Genomic DNA, 23,989 nt, shown 5'->3' with positions numbered 1-23,989 from the left:
GTGGGCGATCATTCTATGACTGATATTACTACTGTCCTTGTTTGTCCTGATTAGTCTGTTCATCATAACAATCTGCTGGAGCTCCCTGACAATTGATGTGATTCTGGAGGACGCACCATTCCTCTACTTATACTCAACTGTTATATTATGTTACAAAATTGTTCTTAAATGATCATTCAATAACAGAAAAAAGGCCTAATACTTGTATTACATTAAGTAATAGGAAAAGCTTTTTTCAAGAATTTCTCTGGCGACAAATTCAAACGAATTAAAACAGTTGCTGTGTTAAAATACATCATTTCCAGAATTGTAGCTTTCTATTAAAAGTATAATTTAACAGGGTGTTGCTAATTTATACTTGTATTACCTGATGTTTATTTAAAACCTACAAAAAATTCATGTTTTAAGTTGTTGCTACTGATTTTCCATTTTATTTATTTAGTTTTCTACATAAAATGACCATTTACGTCCAGGAATTTGAAGAAAAGTGGTTTTTTAGAGCTATAATGTTTAAGGGATCAAATTACCTATGTATATTTTCTCTTATTCTATCTGCTTTCCTCATGTTGTGTTCTCAGATTTAGTCATTGAACAAGAGTTTTATAACTTATCAAAGGAGATTTCTCACCTTAATTGCAGAGAAAAGTTACATGTTGCGTATGTGCTCGGTAATTAGTCTTTTTGACTGTGATAAATTTATATTAAGAATGAAAGGTAGCTTCGTAGTCTGTTTATCCGTTAGGATTGATTTAGTCCCTTATTTGAGTCTTGTCAAATATTTAAATTAGTAACTCATCACTAATGTGTTATACATGTATAATTTAAAACCGTTTGATAACACTAATTAATAGTTTCGTTGAAACTATCCGAACTAAGTTACTCTAAGCATTGAAATTCGACAAAATTATCAGTTTGTTTAAGAGTTAGTGAAAGTTTTTCAATTTTCTCTGTGGATAAACTCACAATGAGACAGCTCTGAATTCTTAAAGGGTTTATGTGTATCACAAGGGGTCCACCAGTTGGTCGACAAACTGCTTTATCGTCAGGCCACACAACCATCTTTGTATATTAAATTGATCAATACAAACCCCCACTTGGTAAACAAGTAATTTTATAAACAGTTGCGTTAATAATCTTGTAAAATTAAATTTATGAATATGAGAATCCCCTGCACCGACAAGAGAGTCGACCGTGAATTGACTTTTTCGACATGAGGTATTGAAGATGGGGATGGGCGGAGCTATGGAGGCCGCAGTTGTACCAACTGTAGCGAGATAAGAGGATGATAAAATATTTCAATGCGATTGAACGTAGGGTTTGTATCTCTCCGAGATGTGGTCTGATGACAAAGTAATTTTTCTACCAATTGATAGGCTCCCGTATTGCAACTTACTTTGGAAATGTTATTTTTATTAAATGATACAAACTTGTTTGTTACTGTTACATAAATAAAGACTGATTGAATTACTTACCTGTCCATATTTCAACCCTTAAACTCCGTGGATCATTAGGTGATTAATTTATACCTATTTTGATCCTGTTATTCCTCCATCTTATGAACATAAAGTTTTCAAATTGTTTTATAAGAATTTTCTGTTGATAGACACACTATAAAATAAGCGATATCAGCAAACTGACACATACTTTCTCCCATTAGCTTGTCAAAACCCCTTATAATGGGTATGCGGTGGGAGTAACTATGACATATTATAGGTAAAATCACAAAAATTGCAATACATTTTTAATCCTATTTTATTAGTCTTGGTGATTGTACAGTTTTGTTTAGAGTTACATGGATATTAAGATACCAAAATTAAATCTAAATAGTTTGAGAGTTTTATTTTAATCTTAAAAAAGTTTAAAAAAATAATAATAACTAAAAATAACATGGATTCGTACCCTCATACTAAATTTTGTAAAAATCGGAGTACAGGTGTAAGTCTGCATTTATCCATACACACAAATATTTTTCTACAGTTCCAATTTCTTTATTCATTGAGAAGTATAGATAATACATCATTTGAATAGTGTCAAAGAGTACAATTATTAAAATTAAAATAAAAATTAGAAAAATACAACTCCCTATATAGATATGTTTTCTTAATATCAAGTATTCTTGAGGGAGGTGGAAAATTTATTCTAGAGAATAAATTACCATGTTTATTAAGAAATGTTTTGTTTTTGAATTGAACTTGTTTGGATCTTTTTCATTTCTTATTCCTATAGGAATAAATTTTTTTTTACACCAGCAAATGGTGTTTTTTTTTTTACAGAGAAATTACGGTACTTTCCTGTTAAAGGGAACATTCATTATTATGGATGATTTTTTTTTATATATCGATATTAACAAATTGAAACATATCAGCTGATACTGTAACTACGATAAATATTGTTCAGTATCAACAAACAATAATGAAATGAAACTGTAAAAAAATAACCTAACATAACTAACCAAACTTGCTGTGCAACATTTAAAAAATTCTGTGTTTAACTTGCCTTTTCTGTTATCAAAAGGAATTTTTAAATAGTACAGCAAGTTTGGTTGGTTATGTTAGGTTAGCTTAGAACAGTTTCATTTCATAATCCATATAATAGACTATTTTAGCCTAAACAAGATCAGTTGTCAATTTGTAATGGATCGTAAAACAAAAATATCGATATATAAAAAAAAATCATCGATAATAATGAATGTTCCCTTCAACAGGAAAGTACCGAAATTACTTTTAAAACTACTTTTTTTGGCTCAAGGGACCAGAAACGAATATTTCCACTCAAACGTTTTGGTGAAAACAATAATTTGGAGAATATTTTGGGAAAAAATTTCAAAATACCTGATTTGAGGTGTAACATACAAAAAATTTACCCATCCTTGGGTAGATACGTTGTGATACTGACAATACAGGTATCAATACTTTCTTATGATACCAATGTATTCGATCTCAGAAAGAAGTGAAAATATGCTATCCTTCAGGGTATTAAAAGGCAAGATGCAGGATTGTACTGAAAAGGCCATTCTTCAAATTGTAAATTGTGTATTCATTTTGTAACCAATTTTGAAAATTGGTTTCTTCCACAAGTGCTTGTTCATAAAAAAATATGGTATTCCAATTCAAATATATTTAAATTTGCCGTTGATTTAAGGCAAAGCTTACAGCAGTAACCATTTTAAATTGATTTTACTGAAACATATTTTTTCTTGTATTTCTTTCCTTATACAAAAGTAAATTGGATGGTGATTTTTCAAAACTTACTCATTGATATGTTCTTTAAAATATATTTTTTCTGCGTAATGTGAGTTTACAGAATTCAAGGAATTATTTACAAAGCAACCTTTATATACAACATCAAACCCAACGGATAAAAATGCAAGTAAAAAGTATTATAAATTGAAGTCTAAGTATGACCTATAGCGCTCATAAAAATATTATTGAATATCGTACACAAAATAACCAAACAGTTTTGGTGTATTATTGTGATGACTGTATTTTGGTTTAATTGATAACTGTATTGTATCTGTTACTGGCTCTATATATCAGTTCTTAGTTTAGAAAACAGGTATTAGTCATCTGATAAGAATTCCAAAACAGAAGTAAGTTAAGCAAGTGGATGCTTCAAACTGATAAGGAAAAGATTATGCTGCATTTCCTGCTACGAGCATTATTACCACCTTGGACACATTGAATAGGTCTTATAAACTAGTTGGTATATAGTACAAAATTAAATAAACAATAAGTGATATGAGCAAACAGATTTTTTTCTCCCATTAGCTTGTCAACAACCCTTGAAATATGTAAGCAGTGGGAGTAACTATGATACGGGTAAAATCACAAAAGCTGTCGTAACTTTTTAATTGTCATTTTTACAGCTTTGGGGATTTTACCCTTTTGCCTTGAGTTAGAACAACCATAACATACTAAATCATAATCAAAATCATTCAAACAATTTTTTAATTAGATTTTTTGTTATTTTACAGTTTACCGAAGTTGGGCGGTAATAATATGAATAATAATGAAGTAGCTATTACCGTAGTAAGTAGACTACGGTTTTTATGGGGTAAAAATTGTGTTTTCATATTTTTGACCCTCAATACAAAAAATGTCCTGATTTCTCTCTAGACCTTTTTAAATAGCTTAAAAAAATAATTTAGTATATCAAAGTGTTTTTGTACTGTTATTGGTAATGGAGAAAATTCAAAAAAAGTTTAATTAAAAATTCCTCTGTTATTCTTATGTAGAATATTGTAAAATGTTGTAATTTGCTAGTTTATGGATATATTTAGATCAAACCTGGCAAATGTATTTATTTTATATTAGCTATTAATAATTTACTAAACCCCACACTTTATTAGTTAGCATCCAACCTAGGTACTCTTTAAACCTAATGTTATTTAAATAGATTTAATTGAAAATCAATTGGAAATTCGCTTAGTTGGCAGGTTTGCTGTGGCAAGGGCATTTAAAATAAAAAATGACAATTAAAAATAAGAAATGAAAAAACGCCTGGAGATATAACAGCTTAGTAGTACCCAAATACCAAATTTCATAAAAATCTGACCACAGGTGTTAACTAATTATTTATTATTTTGTTATCTTGCTTAAGTGGATTGTTTTTAGAATTATATGAGTTATTATATTTTTATAAGATTTTTTTTTACTTACAAATCACAAACAATTTGCTCTCATGTCATTGGTTAAATTATAAATCTTTTGAATCGCCACTATAAAGGCATTAAAACTTAGTACATCAGGGTAAAAAAACTTTTTTAAATAGCAAACCAATTAATTACAGGTTTTTGAATTTCAAAGGTCTGTGATATGTTGAAGTCACTGTCTTAATCTAGTCTAAGAGCAAGGCATAGCCATAAAAATTATGACGATGTATACTTCCCTGAAGACAAATTCGTTATGATCCTAAAAATAAAATATAAATTTCAACTTTTTCACCCTCTAGCATTTTTATATCACTCAACTTACATGAAATTCTTCACTATTTGGAAGTAAAAGTGTGACAACTGTGGTTTTATTTTGGTAGAGCTGTGCACTTGGCAGGAAATACATCATCAGCTGTTCTTTATCAGTTTTAGGAACACACGTCTGTCTGTAGCACTAGCATTCCTCTCGCATCAATATTACATACGTCAATCCTGGGACAAAACTGTACTGATGGTTTTCAACACATTTACTCATTGAAATACCATTGTGAGATGTCCTAATTTTATTCAATGTTTTTTACCATATTTCTTATTTGAAAGTATCCATCCCTTTCTCTTTTCTCAAATTTTACCTAATTTTGCATTAAGTTTTTTATTCACCCAAACCTTAAAGACAATTTACATGGCTTACAGGAATTTAACTAGGTCAATATATTTTCTGCGATATGTTTATATACAATTAAATAATAAAACTTAGTAGAACAAAACACACCTAAAACAATATGCGATTCGCATGGTGAACAGGGATTTCAAAATAATACACTCAGATATAAATTTATTTAGGTTTTATTAATACTTAAAAAATAATAGTACAAAAGTACAAAACATTACCTAAAACCTGGTAGTATACAATCACCGAACATTTCTTTAAAAAAATAGTAGTACTAAAGCACATAAAAATGCTTTAAAAATAGTACAAAATCACAAAATTCAAGGACGGATCGTTCACAAGTTTCACATTTAACACATGATCTGATAACTAGCCACGGGTATTCAATAGTCAAACTCTTATTGTCACTTTTTCATGAGCTTATAGTACAAGTTGGAAGATAATTGGTATTTTGATGGTGGACTTGATGAATATTGAGCTGTTGTATCTTGTGTATTTATATGTGCCTGGAGGTGTAATTACAATTTAAAAAATCCTACCAAAGAAATCTAATAATAAAATTTTCTATGAACAAGGTTTATTAGATTATTGATGGGGTGGATACTAATTCAAATTATTACATACAGTGTGTTAAAAAAGTCCCGGATTGGCTTAATATTGTTTAACCAACATAGGTACGGTGGCACAGTTTTGCATCTAGATATTTATCATAAAAACCTACCTTTTTAAGCAATTCAATTTTCCTCTCCTCCAGGGGGACGGCCCACAAGTAGCTAGAAGAAAATCTTTAATGTAAGCATAGGTTGATAAGCACATCAAATTAAAGGTCTTTACTAGTAAGATACAATGTCACAAATTTGAACTCAAATGGACATTCGAGTAAAAAATGACAGCTACTCAAAAATGCATTGATTTTGCATGCTATTATAAGCTACCTCCTCAAGGAGGCGCCCGCTAGAAGTCTGAAGAAAATCATTATCGTGTGCATAGGTCTATATGCACATCAAATTAAAGGTGATAGTTATTAGAATACAATGCTACAAATTTGAGCTCAAAATAAAAACTGAGTAAAAAATGGCAGCCGTTCAAAGATTCAAAGTGGCAGATTCTAAATATCTTTGAACAGCTGCCATTTTTTTGACTCGGTTGTCCGTCTGAGTTCAAATTTGCGGCATTCTATTTTACAAGTAAATACCTTTAATTTGATGTGCATATCAATCTATGCTTACGTAAAAGATTTTCATCTTACTCCTTGTATAGAAGAAAATACCCCCTGGAGAAGAAAATTTATAATTGCTTAAAAAGATAGGTTTTTATGATAAATATCTAGATAAAAAACTGTACCACGTATCTAATTTAGTATTACTATTAGCTTTTATGTATTGATTAAAAAAGAGTAATTTAGCATATGGTATTAGGCTTTAGTAAGGTTGACATTGACATGTTAATATGTGAATAATCAAAATTTTGTAAACTTTTATATGATGATTAACATTTAATTTAATATAATTTCCATTCAATTCCTATGGCACCCTAGGCTAACAACTAGTTGAAATGTCACTGGAACATTTCTACCATCTATTTTTCAATAACTAATCTCATTTACCAAAGGACTATTCGGTCTCTTCGAACGGATTTCGTAAGCCCTCTTAGCCGGCAACTCGTAAGGCCTCAGGGGCATCTATTTGTAAGGCTCTCACTCGTACTTGTACGTGTATAATGTATCCGTAGATGATCATCGAAACCATCATACAGAATGCCACTAGAGCCACGACTGGAACAAAACACTGGAATCAAATACTAAAATAAAACTTAAAAGTTCAGGATTGATAAAATACCAACGATTTCCATAGAAATTTCACTATTTAAATTAGTGGGAAAAACCAACTGCATTAAAAAAAATACTGTCTCTGTGCTTTTCTTACCTTGTATTTCATGAAATACTGTACTAAAATTTAAGAGGCTCTAACACAAATTTAAATGTTTAGTAAAACACAATAGCAAGAACCAAGGTTTATGAACTTACAAATGTATTTATTTGAGTGACAAACTTCGTGATATCTTTTTTTTTGGTGGCCTCTTTTAACCTTGCATTTGCCGTCCACATAGACTACATATCAGTGTGTGGAACATATCCAGCAAAACAAGGGGTGAGCTGGTATAGTACAAAGGTGAGCTGTACTGATAAAATGTTTGCGGCAGTGACGAGGATCCGAAGAGAGTGAAAATTTAAAAACGTACGTTTTCAGGAAAAGCACTTTTAAAAATTTTTGTTCCATTTTTTGAAATTTTTTTAATTTTTTTAATTTCATTGACATTTGAAGTTTCATAAAATGTCCATGGTAACGCAATATCTTTGGTGATTTTTTATTAATAGAGCATCTTTGATGGAAAAACACAAAATTATGTCACGACCATCACGGACATAAAACTGAATATTAAAAATAGTTAATATTATTTTTGTAACTATGTTTTGCTATTAATTAATTTACTTTTATGACCATCATACAATAAACAGCTCACTAAGCTTTTAGTATATATGGTCTTTCTAGAAAAAAATAAAAAACTCAAAAAGTTGAAAAAAAGCCAATAAAATCTTTTTCAGTTTGTACAACTCCGAAAAAACTTACCTGAGACCCAAAAAATCGTTATGTTTTTATAGAGGTGTACTTCTTTTGTGTATAAAACATTGAAATATGATGATATTTTAATTTTTGAAATTTTTATGATAGAAATCATCAACGTGATGGTCAGGGACAAGCGGTACGGTCGTGAATTGTCTGAAAAAATTTAAATCTTTGTAAACAATCCTTCAAATATACTGTTAGTTATAATAAAAATATGTGTTTCAATTGAACTAAACTGTTCAATTTACAATGATATTTAAGTTATTGTCACGACCAAACACAGTATAATCCATAAGGCTGGATTGGTCGTGAAAAAACCCACGATGGTCGTGAAACTTTGGTCGGGACATTACGTGTTATTTGGCTCTGTTCTGGTGGTAGCCCTGCACCTCATGTTTGAGGATACAAAGTGGACTTCTAGGTTAATGTAGCAATATAAATATCATATCAACAAAAATTAACCCCACGTCTACTTCATCAAATGACTATGTATGGTCATGGACACACCAAAATTACAAAAAACACAAAATTACCTTTATTAATCTTGTATCTACTTCTTTCAACACAAAACGACCGGCACAACAAACTTGACGTACACCCCGAACTAGTCTCTAAAATGAACTGACGCAATCGACGCCAGGCTTGCCACTGTCGTGCTCCAAAGTTGAAATTTTTTCCCAAATGGTCGTGATGCCAAATCGAGGGACAGACTTATTTTGTCATGGTAGTCAGTTTGCAATGACACTAAAATTATAATATGCTCCTTTTTTGTAAGTTTAATAACTATTGATGACATAAAAATATGGCTTGATATATTTCGGCATGAATAATTAGTCTAAAAACAGCGTGAAAGTTGGAAAATGTACCCTAGGGACACGTCATGGTCGTGAATTTCGAGACTTTAAAAATACGAAAAAAATACCTAGAACCTATTTAAAACCAAATAAATGTGTGTAACATGTTGCCCCCGTCCCAAAAAATATTAAAATACATAATAATAAACTACAAATCCAGTATCTACGAAGTAAAAGGCCAGGGACATGAAAACGTACGTTTTTAAATTTTCACTCAACACAGGACATCGCTGCCTTGGGCCCGAAGACCGTGACGCTACCGACTGAGCCACCGACTCAACATATACCTTTAGAAAGTTAGCTTCAATCCCCCATCTCGCTAACTTCTTGTGATATTTGATCTAGCTTTCTTCTTAAATGTGATATTTTTAAGGAGGCATTTTAGTGTAAATCAAATCAGGCTAATGGGAATTCACTTAGTCTGCAGGTTTGCTGTGGCGAGGGTATTTACATGAACACGTGATCCATTTTAGAGATAAAGTTCAAACACGAGTGCACATATCTTATTCCTTGACAGTAATAGAAAATTGAATTGATTTTTTAATTATGATTACCAAATATATTGGAGAAAATACTGTGTGAATTACTCTGATGGGATGCTTTCACATTGTTGTCAGTGTCAAACACTGCTATCATCACTGCGATAATGAAGGCTTTGAATTTTGACACCATTTTGCACTTCTAACCTGAAATCAAATCAAATAAAAATTTCTTTTATTTCGTATAAAATAATCATTTTTTACAGTTTTTACCAAATATAATATAACAAAAGAAGTTTATAATTGAATAACTTAAAAATATACGAAATTAATCCCACATGGGAGAACCCGTGCGTGGGAGTGAGTCGTTTTATATTTTAATAAGAAAGAATAAGAAATTTTGATACATTACATAGTAAAAACAAAAAAAAACTTCTAATTACTGGCATTAGCTGCATCCCTACCAATGAGTTTGAGCCAGTGAACAGTGTATTTTTTGTACGTTGTAGTTGAGTGTCTGTCGTAGTCTCGTAAGTCTAGTGGAAGGTTGGAGTAAATTATGTGTGCAACGTAATAGCAATTTGTTGTAGAAAATGTCTTTGTAAGTCTTGGTAAGCGTATGCCTTGGCCTAGTGCATGTCGAGTATTATGGTCATGCTATGGACGATCAAAGAGTGTCTCATGGTGTTTGAAAAAAAACATCGAAACTGTTCTGATGAATAGTTGTTTTAAATAAAGTAAATTCATTTCATTGAACAGAGCTTCTGAAAAGTATTGCCTACACTAGCCATTTCATTTCAATATCTTTATGCAATAATTGCTTTTGATTGCCTTTTGTGTTACAACGAAATTTATAAATAGTATTAAACTAAGTTTAAAAATTGACCCTGAAAGTAATAGTACTAAAGCTTTTCACTTAAGTTTGAGCTCTATGGGCCGATTATATTGGCTCTCAAAACATATATCGATAGTAAAACAGTATACACCAGCTTATTTGAAGGGAAATAAATGAAGTTTAAATCTCACATGTACATGTTTCTCGGCCAAAACATTGACTTTACATGACAGAGTCTGTTACCGCCTCCGACTTTGGTCGGTGCAAGATGAGCGGGTTCAATTCCTCGCATATCCACAAAACTTTGATGCGTTTGAACCATTCTCCCTTAAAAATTCTTGTATTAACCTCACCAAAAATGTTACTGGCGTATTCACTAATACCCCCAACGCAGCAAACCTGCAGACTAAATGAATTTCAATTGGATTTCAACTCAAAGGTTTACATAAACAAGTCATATTTATTCCCCACTTACGTAACATAAGATTTAACAGGTACTTAGCTGCTACGTGGAAGGTAAAAGTGTTTTTTTCATTAAATGCCAAATTATGGGAAGAAATCTATAAATTTGCCATATTTAATCAACATGTATCCATAAGCAAGCCAACTACAACAGTTTTATTTTCCATAAGAATAACATTGGAATTTAAAATGCAGATTTTGGGAATTTTCTCTGTAACTTTTAATTGTACAACCAACTTATTTATAAATTTATTTATTCAGCATATGAAATGTTGTTTTTTTATGCTCTACATGATGGCTATAATTAAAATTGGGCATTTCCTTTTTTGTACAGTAAAAATGTGGAAAACCCAATTTGTGAAAAATTAAAGACCCACAACACTCTGTTCCCATAACCGGATCTTGCTGGTTTACGAACATCAAGCTGTACATATTCATGCAAAATTTCATGAAAATCGGATCAAAATTGTTAAGTAAGTTTTCAGGAAAATGTTTTTATTTCTTGTGCTGTATATAATTTATGCATTTGTATTTGCCACCGACAGAGAGAGAGTAGGGGTTTTCAATTTAACCTAGTGGGGTTAGCACAATACCCATTGGTGAACTTGGCGGAAGGATATTTTTGGGAAGTTTTAGCGTCGTATCGGGACGCTTGTCCAGTCTGTCGGTTGCTGGGTTTACCTAACACATGTCACTTTGACATAATTAATTTTTTCTGCCATTGCGGCTTTCCCTCTCATAGATTAATTCACTATTATTGCCACTCGGATTTGTCCGTGGCCCCTTTACACAGTACTCATAACATTTTCAACTCTTTAAATTAAATTAATTTTATTAACCAGTGTAAAGTCGTTTTTAGCAGTGAATCCTCCCATTCCGGTCTACCGCGGTCGCATAGGAACTTATTGTGAGCGCTCATTTTGGACCTTATGGACTTTAGACGTGCGTTATTTCGATATCAAGATCAAGACACTAACATAAGAAGATAGTGTCAAGTGTTGTGCCTTCGTCTTGAGGACATTCTACCACCTACCATCGCAACTCGACCCCGCAGCGCTTCCTTGCCGCTCATTACGTCCGACATAATTCCAAAGGTACATTCATCCATGAATCATGATTAATTATCCCCACACACTAATAAAAAATTACTCGAGTTATCGTGTTCATGGACTACAGGTCCAGGTACTACAGTGTACAGGGTGTTTTTTTAAAACTCAACCCAAATGATTACAACTGCTGTGAGACACTTTTTTCAAGAAAATTTGCTTATATATTTGGTATCCCGTTTATTTACTTTATTCCCGATCAGCTAATATGTATTGTTGTGTAGATATCTAAAAGATTTTGTGTTATTGAGAATTTATTGCAAATTAGACTCAATGTGGTGTTTTCGCAAACTCAAATAGAGTATGGCCTGCGTTTTTTTTTTTTTTTTTTTTTTTACAGATTCAATTTCCTTTATTAATGTCAAAATTTCAAAATTAGCTTTGCATTTTTATGTATGAAATCTTCTAATTTTCTCTGATTGAATGTTTCAGCCATTTAACTGAGAAAAACTTAACAAGATACCGATGGACAGATGGTTTGGAAGGTGCTTTGCTACTGTGCTTCACAATACTTCATTGATAAGGTGTGTGGGTTGGATTATTAAATAAGCTAAAATTACTTGCTTACCTTTTATCTGATGCAATTCCTGCTCAAACAAAATCACAATAAAATAAAACCTAAAAATATTTTTTAAGAACAACTAAACTAAATTTTACTTAAGAAAAACTCAAGAATGACAGTGAACAAGTGTCAAAGCTCAACCTCAACTGAGCAGTTGTTCTTATTCTTCTTCTCTTTCCAGGTAAAATTTGTGAATCGGTGAGTCACTGGACAGAGAGGGAAGAGGGAGGAGGAATGCCTACTCAGCAGCCTAACACCTGCGACACTCACAAGGACAAACACATATAACTATCTGTAAATGAATTTGTATCATTTCAACCAATTCCCTTTTCTCCTATTTATTTATTGTTTAAAGAAAAATATTTATTGAGGTTTTTCCAGATTTAAAAACTTGAACTGTATTAGATTTTACATTTTTATTTTTATTGTTACCTATATAATTTCAAGAACACAGATAGTAGAAAAACATTTTGAGAAAATTAAGGTAACTAAATAAACTAGGAGGTATGTTACTGTCTGATTTATGGTAACTTACCTTAGTATAATAAATGTAGGTTTTCAAAAAGAGGGGAAGTACTCTTAATAAGCTGGTAACTTCCTTATCAACACAAACCAGTCCAACCAAACCAAAAACTTCCAGTTTTCACACTTACTCGTTCTTTCCATCTCCTCAGACTTCTTACTTTAAAATTTGAACTTAAGAACTTATTTTATCAGTGGCATGATCGAGGAGCAAGTGAAGGTGAGGCAGTCGCTCTAAGGCTCTGAGGATCCTAACTTCTTGGAGAATTAATTGCTAGAAATTTTGGATGTACAAGAAACTGACATTTCAATTTCTCAAATCAGGTTTATACTTTGAAAACTAAATATTATTATTATAAATATAAATAATCAAATTACTAATTAAGTAGATTGTAGCTAAATCTCTGAATTGGTCGCTGCGGAGCTCGCTACTGCCTGGCAGTGTATCGACGACGCACGCTATTGATTGAATCTATCTCTTAATAATAGCACTAAGTTTTTTTTACGTTTGCTGTATCCTGTTGCATTTGGCGTGTAGTATTATGGATTTAAATATCCTACTTATTAGTTTAAAATAAGTAGTTTGCTATTGTCATGAAGTTTTTGGACTTACCTCTCTCTACTTTCATTCATAGATTGGCTTATTCACACACATATTGAAACATTCATAGAGCAGTGGAATAGCGTAACGTTTAGCGTTGTAAAGTCTGGATAAGCGTGTAATATTCTTTTTAATGACGCTACACGGTCTCTGCACACAAGCTTTGAAGGGACCTAATTTCAGAGTATTTCAAGTATGGTATACAATATTTATGTAATGTCGATTATTCCCTTTGGGTATTGTAAAACGGCCGACTGTACGTCAAATTTACGTATTGATACCCTTAGCGTCACACTGTATGACGATACCTCACTGTATGTAATTCCTATGTACATCAAATTTACGTATTGATACCCTTAGTGTCATGCTGTATGATGATACCTTTCTAGGGTTAATCTGTTACATTAAGATCGCAATTGTACGCTATATGAACTATCTTCTTAACATATTGAACTTAAATTTAAATTTGATAGTGGTTTAAATTATACAATAACTAATGTTTTATATTTTTTCATAAAACACTGGATCTCTTATAAATGCCTACAATTTTTTCACTAGATAATAATGTATGGGATAATAAGTTTTGAAACGGCAAAAAAAGCTATACGAGTAATTTTTAAATCTGCGTTCAAGGCTCACTAATCTTAATTTCTTTAGCATTGGCACAATCACAATAGAAGAAACTAGTGGCAGCTAATATAGAATTTAGTAGGCCGAGTGTGGCCCAAAATTAGACTGTATCAGTGTGTAAATTGTTATTAGGTTACCATTAAGTGTTCATTATATGCCTGTTAGTAAGTTAAGATTAGCACTGTGCAGCATAGATTTTTAGCAAGTTGGCAATTTTATGACAAAGCAGAATTTGTTAAAGTCACTGTTGCTCATTTAAACAGTGCATTCACAAAATGATATACTGCACAGTCACTTGTTTTCTATGGTATATTTGTATTCCATTTATTTATTGAAATTTTTATTCACTGTGATATTGTCAAAGGTTCTAGTCCATTGATTTTTAATGTTTATTAGACTGAATGACTTAAAATATGTTGTTTTAACAAGCTATAATATACTTGAATATTGAATATTTATTCAGTGAATAAATAGATAATGTTGAATATAAATACATACAAATGCATTTGTATCAAGCAATTCTCAGCGTACATGTGTTTTTTTTTTTTTTAGAATAACACGATGTGGAATTCTGAAATAACTAAAAAATCCACTTATCAATAACAATCTTGAAAACACAGTTATACATTAGTTCTAACTTTACGTCTAAATTAGTTCTAGGCTTTTCTTTGAAGCTGTTTAAGTTTATTGTAAAAGCCTATAAAGATTCCAAAGCCGCCATTAACAGATTACAAACCCCCATTAGATGTTGAATCCAAGGTAAAGAAAAACAATACATCTAACATAATTAAATTTATTCCAACAATCTAAACAAAAACTAAATTACACCTTACAATTTTTAATATTATTACTATAACCCAGGGACACATACACAAATGTGAATGAAAAATAAATTAAAAATGGAGCGATATCATAGAGTAATATATGTGACATTTAAAATGATCGTAATACAATAATTCCAAATAAAAATATAAATTAAAAATAAATAATAAAGATTAAAATAGACATTCGTTTATATTAATCAAATATTGTATAGTAAGATATTCTTACTGTAACAGTATAGTACATGAAGAGGTAAGGTTTACAATACGAGCATAATAGTTTCTTAATTCATATACCATAACACCTTCCCGAGTGAGTGTCGTACGACACTTTTCATCAGACTACCAGATGAAAATGGGTCAAAAAACACAAACCATACATACACAAACAACACTGTATATACAAAACACAACATAATATCAGAATTTTCAATGTTTATTAAAGGTAACGTTTTTAAACCTTTGCAATATTTATTGTGAATGAGCAATGTGCCCTTACAAACCTGTATATATACAACAGGTATATTATGTATAATTTATTATTATGTTTATTTATTATGTATTATTATTTATTATTATGTTTATTTATTATTATGTTTATTTATTATGTATTATTATTTATTATGTATTATTATTTATTATGTAGCTGTATTGATAGCCAACTGAAGGAACTCATAATCCCTTTTTGTCATTTCCGTGCAAAGTGTTTAGTGAATTTACCGGACTTCAGCTGACTTTAATGTTTCCCTTCTGTAAATGACATTCTGGTCGGCAAAGCTCACTAAGCAGCTGATTCTGGAATAATCAGCTGCTCACTAACTGGTGTGGCAAAAATGCACTATCTAAGTGGTTGAGGTACTGTAACGGAGATATCATTCTGAGCAATTTCCCGGAAGACAGCTGAAACAAGAAAAACAGTGTTATTTATCTCACCAGTTGAAGATGTATTTGATATTTTACAATTAAAATTACTCAGTTACAACAGTTTACTTTCAAATTTATTGAATCTGCAAATTATCTTCCACAATATTTCAAAGGTTAAATCTAAATATGTCTTAACCAACAATAGTAAATTGATTTGAATGTCAATTTAGGTATCATTTAGATTGTCATTTTATGGCCAGCATATTCATTTAAATTTTTTAAAGTCAATAAACATTTTTGCAGTAGCTGTCAATTTTTTTTTAATGTTTTAATATGGGTTAAAAATAAAAATGTCCCCTTATTTCTTTCCAAGAATTTTTTTATTTTACACAAAAGATCACAGCTTATCCAAATCCAACCATTGTGAAAACATCTTCAACTGTTGTCACATGAAGACCAAAGTTTAAATAGGCCGGTACACTTTTTTTAACACTGTCTACAAACATTTCTTTTTCCAATCCAGATCTTTCAGATCCAAACTGAGAAAAACACTACTGTGAAGACATTAACATACAGTAAAACCTTGATAACAAGACTTACATGGGGGATTATTAAGACTTGTTATCAAGGTTGACTTCATGTGATTAGGGGTAGAATAAATTATACAGGATTTGAAAATGACACTTGTTATCAAAGTAGATTTGTTATCAAGGTTTCCCTGTATTTTATCTTATTGAGATAAAATAGAGAAATACAAGAATTTAATGCTAATCAAGATTAAATATGCGAACCTTTGGTTTTCATTGTAGAACCGTAGCCCATGGAGGACTCATAGGCTGCGGGTTTTGAAGGTAAGACATAACCACAGCTGATATAGACAACCTGGAACAGACAAAATTGAAATGTTACAACATTGAATGCATCAGAGTCCTACTAATCCAAACTGGACCCTGTTCAGATTACCAATTTGGTCGGATTAGCCAGAAATGCAGACAAATTGTACCAGAATAAGCTATGTAGTTTTGCGACTGTGACCCCACTAAGGTTTTTGGGGGGGATTATTTTACACAATGCCATTGATAATCTATAAAGTTCTTATAAATAGTCCTAATTCTTTTTTATTCATAACTTAAACAATTTTGGCTATTTGTTGGTTGCAACAACATGATGAGTTTGCGATCGCGATATATGCTCTTGATTTTGTTGTAATCACGGGAGATGATCACAATGTCTTCAGGACCGTGGAGACATGATGGTCACTATCACGTGAGGTGATGATGTTTTTTCTACTGCAAGGGAATGTAGAGATATTGCCGTGATCACGGGGGATAATAACAATGTCTTTGAGATCGTGGGAGTGGGAGGTGCTCTTAATTTTGCAAAGATCACCGGTGACATTAAAATTTTAACTGCTGTAGCGGACAATGAACTCGATAGGGCTGCAAACACTGATTATTGTCATGACAACGATGCGACCAGATAGAGGACTGTAGTCTCAAAGAAGACACAGGGAGAAAAGATTTACAATTTTCTCCCGTTCTGCTGGCGTTTGTCTGTTTGTGGCTATTTCATCATTTATGTATTGGGTAAAGACTCTCCTCTATTCTTATTCTAAAAAACGAGGATGGCGGCCTCTTTTAACCTTGGATTTGCTTGTTAACATAAGCTACAGACTTGTGCATGGAACATACCGGGGTGAGTATGTTCCAAAAAAGTAAGGGGTGAGCCGTTACAGTACAGATTGAAAAGTACTGATAAAATTAGTGGCAGGTACGAGGATTTGAGCCCACAACATCGTTAACTTGGGCCCGAAGTCCAGGATTGCTACCGACTGAGCCACTGACTCACCTTCATACGAACAGAGTTCTTGTAGATTTTATGAAAATCTTTGGTACTTTGCATAATCAAAATGTCATTGAATTGTATATTTGGTTTATTTGTGTCAACAAACGTGCATCAGGACCAACTGAAATTGCATTCCTACAAACAAAATACTTACATGAAACTACTGAGAATCTGTTTGGTATCATCGTTGACTCGTGAGTTTGCAAAGCTGATGCACGAACAGTAAAGAGCAACCCAAGCACACCATTTCAGCTGTTGAAAACATAAGTTATAGACAGTGAGTACAGATCATCTCTAGCACTTAACATTTAATGTTTTCAACAAATAAGAAAATATGATTACAAAATAAAATGGAACAGTTAACAAAGTGAATGTGACAAACTTAAACATTTTGTTTGGTTAATTTATTTTGAAATTTTGATTTTTAATGGCAATTTTCTCATAAAACACCATAAAATAAAAAAAATTACATGACAAACGATATGATATAACCCCCAATACTGTAAATATTATCGTTCAAAAGCTATAGCAATTTTTGTGTTTTACCCATAAAATATCATAGTAACTCTCACCCCTTAGGCCCTTACCCATTATAAGGGTTTTTGACAAGCTAATTGGAGAAAGCACTGTGTTAATTTATTGTTAGTCATCATGTTGATGTGTATTTGGAGGCCTTCTAGGTAAAGCTGTGATTGTGAACCATAGTTTTTCTAAAGGTTATTTCAAGATTAGAGGTGTACGAGCGGCTTGACTTTCAATCTAAACTAAGCTTAAAAGCTATAGTGTTCAAGAACCAAGTCAACAAATCAGGCTTAGTCAATCTTCTACAGTAGACTCCCTCTTATCCGGACATCTTTTAACCGGACATCTGTTTAACCAGACAATTTTTATCAGCACATTGGTTTTACCGGACTAGATCGGCAGGAAGTGGTCAGTACTGAAACGACTGTTCTCGTGGGAAAGATTTAAGACCAGTGATCACGTGTCTAAATAAAATGCTCTCCGTTTTAACGAGTTTTTGGAGACGTCGGTTTAACCGGAAAACCCGCTATCCAGACTCGCCTCGGTACCGAGGAGTCCGGATAAGAGGGAGTCTACTGTATCACAATCTCATTGCATTGGAGTGTCTACGAAAATTTCACAGACAAAAATTCACAATGTTTTTGTTTTTGCAACTGCAGAAGATTTTTAATATCTTGCTGTGATTACTATACTCAATTTTAACTTTTTCCCCCATTTCATTTATTTCCATCCATTTTTCTTGCACTTTTGTTAATCCAGAACTAGTGCCAGGGTTTACAATATAGCGCCAGATTTGTAGAGTTCACTGCACATTGAGACACTAACATAAATATTTCAAACATCCAAAATTTGACTCAAAGTATTTTGAATGATATGGACGAGGGGCGTTTTTATTTAAGTAAGAACCACGTATAGCTTTGTGGTTCATGTGTACACAGCTTTGAGACAGCTCGCTGCTTACTGGCGTCATTTGTGAACAGAATAGCACTATTTGCAGCGCTCTAATTTTTGTGGCCATTTTTAAAACTCCCTCATCCATTTCTCACCCAACCCTAAACTCATTGAATTAGGGCCAATCCCTTCAGTCATGTGGTGATGAATGTTCGCAATGAACATTTTTCTTACAGTCAAAAACCGTATCACTGAACTTATCTTGCATGCAACAGAAGACTCGTTAATTATCAAGCTTGTCTAGACATACATACACTGAAGCTTAACACGCCAACTACCGCAAATGGCATGATTCTGTTCACAAATGATGTCAGTAAGCAGTGACTTACACACTAACTACGGAGCTATATAGGCTACATGGACGGCCATTAAAAAACACCCAGCTTGTATTGATATGTAGGAAGATAAGTAAATATATCCTTACCCTCATCATGAGTCCACACATACTGAAAATCATTCCAAGGATATTCATGTAGTCCGGAGTCAAATCATCACTTGTGGGATTTTGAGCGTTCGAAACAGGCTGTTTATACCTGTAAAAAAAATTCACATATATTAAGCACTTAAGCTTATCTGGATAGTTTAAAAGCTATATTCCATAATTTGTTTTGGCCAATTATGTTATTTACTGGCACACACCTTGATAGAAGCACAAATTTCAATTGGAAGCTCTTATTGCATTTGGTGGCTAAAACCAACGATGTAAAGAACTACTGGATTGCGCTCTCAGTAGCACTGTGGGTGCTGTTTTCAGTCTAGCTCTCCCCAGCATCTAATGGCAGTAGCAGGCGCAGCCCATACACTCACCACTATAAAACGCACATTTCTAAGTTGCTGCTCTGTTGAAATATATATATATATATATATGACTTTGAAAATGGCCTTAGAGCTGAAACTATAGTCAGTAAATATTTTAATAAATAATTTTACTTGGGTACTAAGTTTATTAATGTTTAATCTTTATTTATATATAGTAGCCCTATTTTTCTATTTTTCATATATATATGTATATATATATCAAATATTGCTAATGCATGCCAAACTCTTTTTACCATTCTAAACTTTATGTCTGTTTCTTTTAAACTCTTTAAAACCAAACTACATTTTGTCCAGTTTTACCGTTGATGTTTGACCTTAATGCAATAGGCATATTTTTTCTTTCGCTTTTTTGTGACCAATTTTGTAAAATACATTGTCATTACACATTGAAAGAAAAAAGTATCAAGTTTAGCATCAAGTCAAACATAGGTCTGCCGCAAAAACTTTGGCAAAAATATTCTATTTAGAAATGTTTATATAGGTACTATTTTTTCGTTTAATAAAATAGGTTTTAAATTACAAAAATTGTACTTTCAATTTCTCCTTTGTAATTACTTATTATTTTACCATGTAAAATTTGGAACTAGCAATATCAGTTGTCTAAAAACATCTATAAATCGAGTTTAGTGAATTTGTGGTGTTAAATAATGAACTCATGTGGGTTATTTTCACCAAAAATTCAAATGGTAAAAAGAGTTTGACATACGTAGCAATATTTTATCCCATATATTTCAACCGAGCAGCAACTAAAAATGTGCGTTTTATAATTGTGAGTGTTTGGGCTGCGTCGGCTTCTGCCAGTAGATGGCGGGGAAGCTAGACCGTGCGATTGAGCCAGCGATCCATGAGTTGTTTATATTGTTGGCTAAAGCTTGATAGGTGCAGTTTTCCAATTAAAAAAAGTTTAGTCAACAATTGTTCTTTACGAGCATTATCAGGTGGATCGGCTTGTCTCCTCATTTACAAGCCTTACCAGGTCAAGGCTTACAGGATTGGCTCGTCTCCTCAATCCAGATAGGCAGCGGCAGCGCTGACTTGAATCAAGCAACTAGATTCAGATATAAAAAAGCCAATTTTCTGGAAAGGTTAATTTTCTTTTTGTACTTTTACAAATTGACACCCTTCCATATTGGAATTTATTTTATATTTAATATGGTTGACAACAAAAGTAGATTTCTTCAAAGGATTTCAAGGATGCGATACGGTATCTTACAATCCTGCAGAAGTAGGTGGAAACTCTCCTTGGAAGCAGTCAGAGCTTTAGGTAGTTGAGTGAAACTGAAACTAGGCTATCATAAATTGAAATGGCAAATGTCATACGATTGGTCTTGGGTGTGAAACAGAGTATCAAACCATGAAGCAGACTTCTCTGAAGAACCAACTGGTCTGCATCAAAGGGTCAGCAAGGACTTGTGCATCAGTTTTGTCTCAGTGAGAGTTTTTTATAACCGTTGTATTAGCTCTTACGTTTAGGCAAATTGATGTATGTACTCAGTAGGCCTACTTGATAATATTCAACCTTGTTATGGCAGTGGTTTAGTGAGTCGGTAGCGTCGCGGACTTTGGGCTCAAGGCAGCGATGTCGTGGGTTCGGATCCTGGTCACTGCCGATAACATTTTATCAGTAGGCCTACAGTTCACCTTTGTACTGCACCGGCTCACTCCTTGCTTTGCTGTAAACGATCCACGCACGGGCGCTTAGTCTATGTGGACGGGCAAATGCAAGGTTAAAAGAGGCCACCAACCTCTTTTAAAAAAAAAGTAAGCCATACTATAGTTACATATCAACCAATCTTACCTGTGCTCACGATCAGGTCTTCTAGGGTCAGAAATGTGATTTCCTGTATGCATCCTTCAAGTTTCGTAATTATTAATTTATACAACCTGGAAAATGCAAAAAATATCAAACATCAAAAAATTAAACCAAGACACAGTATGAACAAAACCACAAAGCACTATGAATCATGAATCAAGTGTATGTTACATCAACATGAATAAAATATTGAAAAAACTTGTGTCATACAAATCAATGGTTTGCCCACTAGTGCAGACGTTAACCACACCAGGGAGTATCATACCCACAGTGCAATGCCTATAAATTTCCACACTTCGTGACCCCCTAGTAGCTGGATTACAGGACGTTGCCACCGTCCCAGTTAATTTTGCAATCAATTTTGAACTGTAATTTCCACAACAAAGGAAGTAGTAACCTACGGTTTTGTTAAGAATTTAAAGTTATAACATCCCTAATGGATTTCAATCAAAATCTTTCAGGCCGTTTTCGTGAACATTTACAGGTAAGTTAGACCTACCTACAGAACTTGTAACTTAAGCCTATTACTGTAACTTAAAATAAACCATTAGGCCTAATTAACAAAATACAATAGCCAAGTAGGCTAGAGGAAGCGTTTATGAGGTGAGAATGATAAAGTGGTGTTAGGCCTATGAGTTAATAATCCCAGCACAATTTCCTAGACACTTGTAACTCGATGGGTGTTACGGACATTAAATTTAGCGTAAAATACAAAAGTAAAAAGTGTCCGGTCTCATTGTCTAAGTTAGATCTTCGTATATACTTCATCAAACATTTAACAACAATCTATACTTATGTGTATTAGCCTACACCTATAAACGGCTTATAGAATTCATTTTAACTTAAGGGCACGCTTTACCCCTGACGTGCAACCGAATGCAAGGGTTTGCAAGATTTCTGTTTTCACCTGCTACATTGAAGGTAGAATCAAAGTTAAGGTCTCATTTTAAAGAGGGTGAAATTGTCTATAGTTCTTAGTTTCTATATTTCAATTATTTTAAATAAGTTACACACCTTATAAACTTGAGTTGTAGTACAATAAAAAAGGGTCTTTTCAATTAACCTTAACTTATCAAAAAAACGTTTTTTGGACATTTGAAAAACGCAGAACTATAGATTGGTCTTTGTACTAATAACTTATAAGCCGTTTAGAGTGCATAGCTATCATTATTTGTTAATTCTAAAACAGTAATCTTGGAAACGTCTGCAAGCGCTTCTCGCAGCGCTGTCCAATGGTGAAACATAGCTACTGAAGCCCGAGCTGAGGTAAAGCGCACCCTTAAGCTGCACAGGCATAGTTTAGTTTAACCTAATTTCTAGAATTAGGTTTCCTCAGAAGTTACTTTGAGAACTAATTAATCTTTAACTTATCTAACTAGTGTACCTATTATTTGGGAATTGCATTTACATATATTATAATAAACTTAGGCCTAGGCCTAGGTAAAATATAATAGTAGGCCTAGGTCTACGACTTGAAGGTTCTTGACAAGTTTAAATTATTTATGTTTTACACTCGAGAGTAAGCACCAAAACCTATTCAATCTGGTTATATATACTGTATTCGACTTACTAAAATAGTTGCATCCAACAATTTTGAAAGTAACTAGAATGCGTGAAACAAATTAAACCACAGACAATTTGGAAAGTGACAGATTTACAATTATGAATTATTATGAATATGATGAAATTTTGAGGTTAGGTCACGTTAAGTGAGAATCGAAATACAGATCAGTGTCAGTGTCAGTGTTACCACCAACTCTAGCGAAAAGTCCCAAGATCACAAAAGTCCTTAAAAAGTTTGAGGTGAAAATTATAAGCCAATCATAGTAAGAGTAGTATCACGACTCTCGGCTTTTCTAAATTTTTGTGCAGAATATGCGCTCGGGAAAAACGTTTTTCGTTTTTCCCGAGCACATATTCCTTAGAGTAGAGAGGCAAATTTGGGTAGTCATCTACCAGCTACTACAAAACCCCAGCGAGTGTCTGCAACTAAAATCTGTGCTAAAAACGCCTTTTCAGTACACCAAAAGAGATTTAAATTGAAAAATCGTGTTTTTTTTAGAATCCATGCCGGGTAAAATAAATTGTGAGAAAAGGTTCAGTTTTTTATTGCACTTAATAGAATTAATATAGATATAATATTAATAAACGACGGTGGGTTATAACTGAAAGTTCAACTCTAGAGGCACCTAACGGCAATTTGACGAACTATTTCGAACATGTGACTCCTAGCGCACATTGCCAGAGGTGATTTATCCCAATGACCTAGCAGCGACTGAATGACTGAATTGTTGCGAAATTAAATGCTAGTTTGGATCTTATAACATTCGTGTATTATTGTATTAATGTGTTATT

General features: G+C 32.8%; 1 protein-coding gene across 2 annotated transcripts; it reads right to left on the bottom strand.

Annotated features, from left to right (window-relative positions):
- Positions 1–14,807: 14,807 nt before the first annotated feature.
- On the bottom strand, positions 14,808–23,320 carry LOC128998334 (PAT complex subunit Asterix). Of its 2 annotated transcripts, none has more exons than XM_054424437.1 (6): positions 23,019–23,037; positions 21,620–21,705; positions 19,427–19,535; positions 17,684–17,781; positions 16,476–16,566; positions 14,808–15,720 (listed from the first exon to the last, which is right to left on the bottom strand). In XM_054424437.1, the coding sequence occupies exons 2-5, from the start codon at positions 21,670–21,672 to the stop codon at positions 16,485–16,487; spliced, it is 342 nt and encodes a 113-aa protein (XP_054280412.1). In that variant the 5' UTR covers positions 21,673–21,705; positions 23,019–23,037; the 3' UTR covers positions 14,808–15,720; positions 16,476–16,484. The 2 variants fall into 2 exon arrangements, with proteins under 2 accessions (XP_054280412.1, XP_054280411.1); XM_054424436.1 differs by lacking the exon at positions 23,019–23,037 and adding an exon at positions 23,205–23,320 and having other exon boundaries at positions 14,809–15,720.
- Between the last annotated feature and the right edge of the window lie 669 nt (positions 23,321–23,989).

The sequence above is a fragment of the Macrosteles quadrilineatus genome, unplaced genomic scaffold (genome assembly GCF_028750875.1).
Source record: "Macrosteles quadrilineatus isolate MER2022 unplaced genomic scaffold, UCM_ALF_1.0 Scaffold_7__1_contigs__length_78375512, whole genome shotgun sequence".
NCBI lineage: Eukaryota > Metazoa > Arthropoda > Insecta > Hemiptera > Cicadellidae > Macrosteles > Macrosteles quadrilineatus.
This window is presented reverse-complemented; position numbering and strand designations above follow the sequence as displayed.

Excerpts from the sequence above, each read along its gene's own strand:
- LOC128998334 (XM_054424436.1), bottom strand. The coding sequence starts at position 21,672 with ATGCATACAGGAAATCACATTTCTGACCCTAGAAGACCTGATCGTGAG. Across the intron at positions 17,782-19,426 it reads TGTGTGGACTCATGATGAGG|CTGAAATGGTGTGCTTGGGT; the intron begins GTAAGGATATAT and ends TGTTTTCAACAG. Across the intron at positions 16,567-17,683 it reads CAGATTCTCAGTAGTTTCAT|GTTGTCTATATCAGCTGTGG; the intron begins GTAAGTATTTTG and ends TGTCTGTTCCAG.